Raw genomic sequence first — 10,000 nt, 5'->3', positions numbered from 1 at the left:
AAAAGCGGCAAGGGCTCCGTAAAGGGCAAGTTCCGCTTCGAGGAGAGCGACTTTAACTTTGAGGAGCAGAACAGTGCCACGGAGGACGTCTCGATCCGCGCCGAGGACATTGACACGGATCAAATCGTCACGGCAACCACCAGCGCTGCCAGCAACTCCGGCGACTATTCTGCCGTCCACGCCGCCGGGTCCGGAGACCCGCAAGCATCCTTTGCGGCACTCGGAGAGAGCTCGCCATACGCGCCGGTGGACGCCCACTTCATTCTCGCCAACCAACAGCAGGAACAGCCTACATACTCCACGCTGGAAGCCCATCAGCAACAGCAGCAGATGCATGGCCAGGCGAATGGTGCTCAGCAGTATTCCAACATCCAACAGCAGTCGTCCAAGCAGCAGATGGCCCAACAGTATTCACCCGTTCCCCGTCAGCAGGCGCAGGAGGAACAGCCGCAGACACACCAGGACCACACGCAACAGCCACTGGCTCACAAACAGCCGTACGCCAGCGTGTCGCGAGGCAATCGCTCCAGCGCCCGCCCAGTGCAATCGCACGGCGTCACCCTGGTCGACGTTGAGGACGAGTCGCAGGATGGGTCTCTCATCCAGGAGGGCTTCGACAGCTTGGCCGTGGGGCGAGGGGCGGCGGCCGGATCGAAGCGACTGGCAAAGTCGATTTCCACCGCCAGCGCTCAGAGCGCGCAGTCGTTCTTGGTGGACGATGTGCAGGCTGCTGGCAGCGAAGGTGTGCAGGTTTCGTCCAGTAACTATGCCAACATGCACATGAATCAAACTCAGGCTGCTGCGCTCAACCAAATCGGAAACAACGCGTCCGCAAACAGTGCCGGCATGCACGCCAACCAAACCCAGACCGCCACCATCGGCCAATCCATGAACCAGGGCAGCCATGCCGGTTTCCAGGCCGACGGACCGGAGGCGTACACGCAGCGCGAACAAGCGGCACGCCAGTACGCCAGCGTGTCGCGCGCCAATCGCTCCAGCGCACGTCAACTGCAGCCGCAGTGCGTCACCCTGGTCGACGTTGAAGACGGCGAGGCACAGGACGCGTCGCTCATCCAGCAGGGCTTTGACAGCCTCGCCGTTGAGCGTGGATCGCCGGGATCGAAGCGCCTGGCCAAGTCGGTATCCACCACGAGCGCTCGCAGCACGCAGTCGTTCTTGGCTGACGATCTGCAGGATGCTGTCGCTGCCAACGACGGCGATCTCCAGCCGGGAACTGTTAGTGGCACTGATCACATCGACGGCTTCCAGGCGGCGGCCATCAGCAGCAGTGCTGCCGGCTTGCACACCAACGGATCGCGCAAAGCCAAGTCCAGTCAGTCGTCGGTGCAAACTGCCGGCGCTGCATTCAGCGCTGGCGGTGTGAGCGTCAACGGACCTCGCAGTGCCGCGTCCATCCAATCCTCGGTCCACGCTGCTGGCGCTTTCAATGCCGGCATGAGTCCTGACGGATCCCGCAGAGCCGTGTCCAACCAATCCTCGGTGCAAGCTGCCGGCGCGTTCAATGCCGGCATGAGTCCTGACGGATCCCGCAGAGCCGTGTCCAACCAATCCTCGGTGCAAGCTGCCGGCGCGTTCAATGCCAGCATGAGCCCTGACGGATCCCGCAGAGCCGCGTCCAATCAGGCCTCGGTCCAGACCGCCGGCGCTTTCCAGGCGTCCGAGGCCGATCTCATTTCGCCGACGGATAGCCTCGACGAGCTGGACGTCGTGGACTTGGAGGCGGAGGAGCGACAGCGGACGGCCTCCAAGCCAGGCGTACGTCCTCGCATGGCGCTCCCCGGAACGGCCAGTGTTGGCCAGCACGTTGACTTCAGCTCGGCAAGCGAGACCGCACACGGCAGCAAGCGCCTCTCCAAGAAGAAGAGGAAGGCGCTGAAGAGCCAGTCGGGCATTGGCAGTGTGCAGATCATGCGTCCCATCACCAGCGCCCACAGCATCCAGTCGTTCTTGCCCGACGACGACGACTGCGAAGACGGTTCGGCAGCGGTCGAAGGCTTCGCCGAGAACTATGCCAACACGGCCGAGTTTGACCGGCGGTCACGACTGGCCAGTGCCAGCCGAGTGGAGTCCTACCAGCCCGACCTCGTCTCGCAGGTCGACAGCCTCGACTTTGGCGGCGAGGAGGCACAGATCGTGGACGTAGAGGCCGACATTGCCATGGCCGTCTCCAGCAGCCGCTTTGCGTCCAGCGCCCACATGGCCTCGCCGGCCCTCAACTGGGACGGAGGTGAAGAGGGCGAGAGCGGCGGACTAAATCCGTCGTCGCCGCGCAGCAGATGCGCCAGCACGCGCACCGTCTCCAAGAGCCACGCCGAGCAGACGGCTGTCGTCACGGAACTTGGCGACAAGGAGTACGAGCCGCTCACGCCCTACCAGCTGGCCGCGGCCGCCTCGGCGAACCGCGACAAGTCCGCCCATCGGTCGCGTGCCAAGCGTCTCGACGCGCGCAAGAGCCTGGACAATATCATTTAAAGCGCCGTTTCGGCGCGTGCATCCAGCCACTGCGTCCGGCGTTGTGTGTGTGTATACTGTGTGTACGCATCATCTATCCACAGTGTATGCGGTGTGTGTGCCCACGTTGTGTATGCGTTGTGTGTGCCCACGTTGTGTATGCGTTGTGTGTGCACACGTTGTGTATGCATCTAGCCACTGTGTATGCGCTGTGTGCCCTCCACCAACCTCACTTCCGTCTGTCTCGTCTTAGCCCCATCGCCTAGTAGCACTAGTACTGCACTGATCTCAGCCATGGTTCCTCTCTCGTCTACACCATCTACCGTGCCCAGCCCTACGAAACTGTACTCAGCCCCTACGAAACTGTACTCAGCCCCTACGAAACTGTACTCAGCCCCTACGAAACTGTACTCAGCTCCTACGAAACTGTACTCAGCTCCTACGAAACTGTACTCAGCCCCTACGAAACTGTACTCAGCCCCTACGAAACTGTACTCAGCCCCTACGAAACTGTACTCAGCTCCTACGAAACTGTACTCAGCTAATCGAATATACTAAAGTGTACTAAGCGGTACTATACCGTACTAATAGCGTACTATACCGTACTATAATATACTATGTCATAGTTTAGTGCAGTCCCCCGTACTCTTTTAGAACATACTTGACAACGCGTCCTCCACTATCCTGGCCAACTGCCCTCCCTCCTTCCGCCGCCGCTGTTCTCCATCCTGCTCTGCCGCTCCTGCGTCTGTTTCTTCTCTTACCTCTACGTGTGCGGCCTCTTGCTGGCCTTCATCGCTTCATGTCACCCCGCATCCCTCTCCCCCTCCCCCCATCCAGCTGACCAACCTTTCCACACATACCTTATCGGTTAACTAAAGTGCTCTACATGCACCTTCTGGCCAGCCCCACTGAATTTGGTGAATCTGTTCCATCTCTCGATCTCTTTCTTTCCCTTGCCGATTCTGATGCAAATTTTATATTTTTGCATTGTATTATTCTTTTCTTCATCCGCATCTAGCGGTGATATATTTCGTTGCTATGCCGATTTTCAGTCATGCCTTCAGGGTCAAAGCATCATGCCCTTGAAAACGTGCGTGTATCCATGTGTGTGTGGGTGTGGGTGCGTGCGTGCGTGCGTGTGTAGGGGTAGGCATTTCCCAAATCGGCCCGATTTATTAGCCCAATCGGCTTTTCGATCGGCTAAGAGAATGTCCAATTTCAGCAATGTTATGAGCCCCAAAGTCAGAATTCGGCTCAAAGCAGTACATGTACTTGAACTGAGTTGAAGTCACCTCTCGCAATACATATACTTGTACATGCATACTGTGAATAAAAAAAAAAAGTAAATTATCATGTCCGATCCCGAAGGGAACTCACGACGGCCGCTAACACCCGGTAAACCTTAGCGGCAGATGCAGCGCCTAACGGTGGGGGCGAGTGGATAAGTCTCACAACCACTGGCACAAGTGCCGAGAAAGACCCCATTAGCCCACTGTAGAGGCACTAAAACAGCGATATTCGGCGCATTCAGCGCGAAATTTGTAAATTCGGCGCAATTTCTTGACAGCCGTTGATTTCGGCGTCTTTTCCTGCTGACCTTTCCGGAAATGCCTAAAGCCGCAGTCACGTTTTGCAGATATTCATCATAATGCCTGCAGAATTTGTATTTGTATGCTGTTGAGGCACTGAAACATCGATTTTCGACGAATTCAGTTCGAAAATTGCGCATCCGACGAAAGATCGGCGATTTCTTCAAAACCACTGTTTTCGGCGGATTTTTCGGCCGGCCAATTTGGGATAATTATGCCTAGTGTTGGGACGGCATTAAAACACACACTACCACTACAATCATGACGGCATTGTGTGCTAGTACAGCAGGCGCCGCGTAGCATCGCTGTTGGAGGTGGTCCACAGCCGGAGTCTCCCGCGCGGGGGAAAAAATTGAATTTACGGTGCAAAATCCTGCATCCTGGGCACTTCTGGGCGAGAAAGTGTGCTTCGGCCGGACCGACCGGTATGCCCCTGTGTAGCAGTAAAGTTGTAGTGAAGTTCACAGCCATTTTTGCTCTCTCGACTGTTTTCACAGCCATTTTTGCTCGTTTTTCTTCCGGTGCTGTTGAGGTTGCACTCGTAATTGTGTTTATTGTGCCCGTATAAGAGGCTGGGTAAAACCTGGAAAAAAAAGAAGAATAAAAGTTGTAGTTGCACACTCTTGGGGGGGGGGGGGGGGGAATTGGAGGTTACCCGTATACGCTCTTACTAGTCTTAGCCGTACCAGGACTGGCGGAGGCAGTTTTTGGTCACTGGTCAGGCCATCGGCATTCATACAGTTTGTCACGGTATGATATGCCGCTTGGCGACTAGATACACCTGGCCGCTTCAGCAGTATACACACACAAGTCTTCAGGTGGCCAAAAAAAGGTTGGTCCAACCATGGCCTGTGACCTGCCGGACCTGTTCCACCGGGCCTGAGGGTTCGTCATCATGATACGGACCGTGTACTACATACAGTACAGTGGTGGCCAAAGTGAACCGAAGCCTGGATCACTATACCGGTCAACCAGAGAGAGAGAGAGAGAGAGAGAGAGAGAGAGAGAGAGAGAGAGAGAGAGAGAGAGAGAGAGAGAGAGAGAGAGAGAGAGAGAAGAGAGAGAGAGAGAGAGAGAGAGAGAGTGAGAGAGTGAGAGAGAGAGAGAGAGAGAGAGAGAGAGAGAGAGAGAGAGAGAGAGAGAGAGAGAGAGAGAGAGAGAGAGAGAGAGAGAGAGAGAGAGTGAGCAGTTCACACTACTCTCTTGCCTGCTACACTAGAAGCAGTCTGGCACCAGGTCACTAAAGTCAGACCTGGCTTATCCGGTCCTCTTTTATCCGGAAGAGAATCGTTGGCTACCAATTTACAGCATATTCATGCATACATACAGTACGTGTGTTCGATTATCCGGTTCCCTCGCCAATCCGGATATTTTTGTGGAAAACGGACGTGTGCGGTTATACGAGGTCTGACTGTACACCGATTTTTCGGCCGACATGGAGTTGAACAAAAGATCGGCGCGAAAATCGCCCGGGTACGTACTGTGGACGGAGTTGTTGTACAAGTTTTCAACAACTTTCGGGCGATTTCATGTCGGAGTCGGTGTCGGAGGATCGGCCGACGAATCGGTAGTGTGAACCAGGGAGTACTAAAAACACAGGTGTTTTAGTACTCCCTTGTGTGTGGACCAGGTTTGAAAGACGTAAACTACGTCGTGTCGGTGTCAATCGTGGCCGGTCGACGATTGGAATCGTCGGTGTGACTGATACTACTAATGGGATGTCACCGCTGCTATGTGCAGCGCATCATGCACGGAGTACTCGGAGGAAGAGAAAGAGTGCTACCAATTGTGACGTTCGATCAGCAAAATTACACGCACGCACACTCACACACACACACACACACACACACACACACACACACACACACACACACACACACACACACCTCAGACCTCAGACATGCCCATCGCGGAAGCGATGATAGCGAACAGCTATGTTAGACATAGCAACTTGTGCTGGGATTACACCATTCAACAGCTTGCAAGGCTGATGAATTGACCGCCACTATTTTTAGCCTGGTATCCACCACACAGCTATTTGAAGTGACTTTTTCTGGCCAGTGAATCCCTATTTTTCATTTTTCCATTTTTTTCTTTTTTTCCACACACACACCACACCACATACTCCGGCATACACTGGCTGTTGGTAACCACCCAGGAGAATGAAAGAAAAGTCAGGAAGAGTCCGAGAAAGAGAAGAAAGACGTGTGCGACCATAATCGTCGGGAATTGAACCCGCAACCTCTCGATTGGAAATCGGCTGCACATACCACACACACACATACACGTACACACACACACACACACACACACACACACACACACACACACACACACAGTAGAGAGCCGGACGTGTGCCGTTGGCTTTTCCAAGAGCCCATTCGGAGGGCAAAGTGAGAATCTGCAATGAATGACTACGAAGAAGGAATCCTTCCCACCAAACATGGAGATCGAGAATATGACGTGATACACAGCAAGAAAGAAAATCATATACCTAACGACTGCTAGGAGAAACAAGGAGTGGCAGACCGATGACGATGCTCTAATGGAGTTCGCGGAACTACGAGAAGCAAAGTCGCACAGAAAGCTCACTCCACACACGCCTACAGGGACTAACAGTGGACAAGTGCACAGCGGTAACGGTGGTAGATGACCCCAGAAGACAATGCCCGCTCCGGTGGTTGTAGACGATGGCGGTTGACACGCCGGGGTCAATGAAGCTAGCAGGCCTGGCCGGGGGGAACAACCTCGTGCAGTGCACGGATGAGACTAATGCGTGAAAACGGGAATAAAACTCTGGGGAGGGGGGGGGGGGCGGAAAAAGAAAGTCCAAAGAAAGTGCAGGGGGAACGGGGCACAAGATAAATCCAGCGGAAATAGATGCTCGGTTTATAGTCGGTCAAGTTGGAGCGTTCGGGGACAAGGATTCGTCATACGCTGTTCGGTAACTCGGTCAAGTCAAAGGCTGGTCCAATGGGAACGGAGAGGAACGAAATCTGATCTAAATTTGTAAGAAAAGGGAAAATCTAAAAATCTAAAAAATCTCTGTTCAGAGGCAGAACTCAGTAGAATCAATAGAAAACGGCGAGAATTGTTGGGAGAACGGCGGAGCAATTGGATAGAACACGTGTGTTGGGGAATAGAAATCCAGGTTTGACGGCCTGGTGTGTAACTGCGTGGTCTGGGCGTGAGGGACAGCGGGAATGCAGCGGGGATCGCGGCACTGACAGGCCAAACGAAACATGCCGATGCACAGATGAGCGCAGGCAGGCATGATGTCATAGGTTACCGCGCGGGCAGGCATGATCTCATAGGCTACCTGTAATGGCATAGACGAGATCGCAGCGGATACACCGAGGAGAGCTGGACGCAATGAGAGCGTTTGGAAGAGACGGAATGAGAGAGCGAGGGAGTGTGTGTGAGTGAGTGAGATAGTAAGTGAGAGAGAGAGAGAGAGCGTGTGTGTGAGAGAGAGAGAAAGTGAGAGAGAGAGAAAGTGAGAGAGAGAGAGAGAGAGAGAGAGAGAGAGAGAGAGAGAGAGAGAGAGAGAGAGAGAGAGAGAGAGAGAGATTGAGTGAGGGAGTGAGTGAGTGAGGGAGTGAGTATGTATGTGTGTGTCACAGTATGCATGTGAGAAAGAGGGAGACGGGGGAGAGAGAATTGGAGACAACGACTGCGTGCAGACAACGAGAGCATGCGTCACTGGGTCTGCACCTACACATACGTGACGCTGCGTGCACCTCGTGCAAGTCTTCAGACTTGAGAAGGAGCGTGTGTGCAATACTTGTGTGTGTGTGTGTGTTGGAACGTGTGCACAGACCAGCGACGGCGGTGGTGAACTAGCGGGCGGCACAATGAGGCGGCAACACATCAACACACCAGCATCATCAGCACCGCCGCCTTCAAGCGTCCACTCAATCTGTCGGACCCAACTGGAGAATGAAGGAGGCAAACGCAACACGGACAGGCTACACGGCTACGGGACCCGCGCCGTTGTCATAACAACGGACGGGCGCCCGTGCCAACACGTGCGGCGGGCGGATGAGAAGGGGAGGGGGGAGACAGTTCAGTTTAATTCAGGAGCAGATCGACGTCGGCGACACCCGGGTAACCATGGGATGTGGTCGCCATGACAACATGAGTAAGTGAGAGGGGGACGGGGGATTCTTAGAGGTATGTGCGGTGGCGACAACAATGTTGACCATGCAAACATATCGGCATGCGTGTGATAAACTCCGGAGGAATCTCGGTGAACAAGTACGCTGCTCAACGGAGAGTAGGTTGCCGGAGGCTGTGTACTCGTACCGTACGCTACGGACCTAGTCATAATAATGCTGTTCTGCTCGAGCAGCAGCAGCAGCATTTCAGGTACATGAACAGTAGTCGTCCACGACTTGACAAAACCTGAACTCTCGAAGACGACGACGACGTGCTTAGAAGAGAAGCGTAATGGAACAATTGGTGTTTGCCGGGCGCGCTTTCCGTGCGTTGTCCAGGGCTGGCGGCGTCAAGCAATAGAGGATTTCTCAAGCACGACACCAGCTCATTGTGGCATGACAGATCCCTGCGGCGACGATTCATTTCCATTCCACGTTCGTGTTGTTGCGTAGCCAATTTCAAGTTGAACACAGTCTTAGGGCTGAAGTTCGGATCCCTGAGCCCGACCGCGGCTAGGACACCCTGGGAGGGAAATTCCCGGAATTGAGCCCGACTCGACCGCAGCCTGGGCACACACCTTGGGGGAATATCCCCGAAGACTGCGGTCAGGTCACGCCGGGGGAAATCCCCGGGGGCAATCACATGGCACTGGCCAGCATGGCCAAAGCACGCTTTCCCACCACCTGCTGCTGCTGCGATCGCGGAATGGGCACACGTCGCCGAGGCGGCGTATCACCGTCGGACACCAGTCGAGACGAGTCGCTGGACGCCGTCGTCAGGGGCGACGACTCAAGGCTCGTGTCGTCAAGGCTGCTGCTCGTCACCGTGTCCAGTAGCAGTGATGAGGTTCCGGATTCGACGCACCCGCCGTGGTGTATCGCCACAGGCACCTCCGCCTCGCCTCCCATCTGCGACGCAATGCTCGCCGGGGACATTGAGGACCCCGACGACGGAGAAGATGACGACGAAATATCCGTGATGCTGCTGCTGCCTTTGTGACACGTCGCCATGGAGATTGACTCGCGGGCACTGTGCGATCCACGGCGGTGTCGCCGGGGCGTAACCATGGGCTGCTGCTCGTGCTGGTGTTGGCGCTGGCCCGGCAAACTGTGTTGTTGCTCTCCGCTGGAGCTTTCGCTAGACGCCGCCGCCATCACTAGCGGAGGCGAGCAGCACACCGCCGCGCTGCAGTCGACCACCTTGGGACCGTGCGTCCTGGCTTGGTGGCCGCCCGGCAGGGAAGAGTTGTCGCCGTGGCGACGTGCCATAGCAACCGTCGTTGTTGTCGGCGGCGGTGGTGCCAGTGGCGGGTGTGCGTACACGGTCAGCCCGTTGCTAGTGGTGAGTACCGGCGCCGGGAGGAGACCCTCGCCGTTGCGTCCGCTGCCGGTCACCATGGATACCTGCGGCGGAGCGTTGGGGTTGTTGTTGTTGTTGCCGCCGTGACAACCGCCGCTTTGATGGCCGCCCTGGCTGACGATGGGCGGTTGCGATGGTGCGGCGGCTGATGCTGCGGCTGCGACTACTTGGCCCGCAGGAAACTGGTCAGGAACGGCAAAGTACTGCAAGGCAGGCAAAAAAGAGACAACGGCAGGCCATGCAATGTCGGGTACAGCTTGCATCGGCACATGCACGTGCATACACGCACCCACTCACTCATGCACAGTTTCCGTTTTCTTCAGAATTTTTCCATTTTCAACTCCCTCAAACTTACCGGTATCAGTGAATTCCCGACGGATATTTCTGCTTTTATCGCATTGAACCGGGCAGGCACAGTG

The 10,000-nt window shown here is 55.5% G+C and overlaps 2 protein-coding genes across 5 annotated transcripts in view; one reads left to right on the top strand and one right to left on the bottom strand.

Annotated features, from left to right (window-relative positions):
* Positions 1 to 2,493, top strand: part of LOC135827144 (mucin-4-like) — a gene marked incomplete at its 5' end in the record, with an annotated part of 8,650 nt that extends 6,157 nt beyond the window's left edge. The window contains one exon of the mRNA XM_065339670.1: positions 1 to 2,493. This exon is cut by the window's left edge and continues 34 nt beyond it. Within this exon, the coding sequence (XP_065195742.1) occupies positions 1 to 2,493 (2,493 nt within the window).
* Positions 2,494 to 6,419: 3,926 nt separating this feature from the next.
* Positions 6,420 to 10,000, bottom strand: part of LOC135827282 (AT-rich interactive domain-containing protein 1B-like) — a 17,446-nt gene continuing 13,865 nt past the window's right edge. For all 4 annotated transcript variants that reach the window (XM_065339811.1, XM_065339813.1, XM_065339809.1 and 1 more), the window contains exon 10: positions 6,420 to 9,784. In XM_065339811.1, the coding sequence (XP_065195883.1) occupies positions 8,861 to 9,784 (924 nt within the window). In that variant the 3' untranslated portion in view covers positions 6,420 to 8,860. The remainder of the gene's footprint in view (positions 9,785 to 10,000) is intronic.

Source organism: Sycon ciliatum, chromosome 11 (assembly GCF_964019385.1).
Source record: "Sycon ciliatum chromosome 11, ocSycCili1.1, whole genome shotgun sequence".
Taxonomy (NCBI): domain Eukaryota; kingdom Metazoa; phylum Porifera; class Calcarea; order Leucosolenida; family Sycettidae; genus Sycon; species Sycon ciliatum.
Note: the sequence above shows the minus strand (reverse complement) of the source record. Positions and strands in the feature narration are given on the sequence as shown.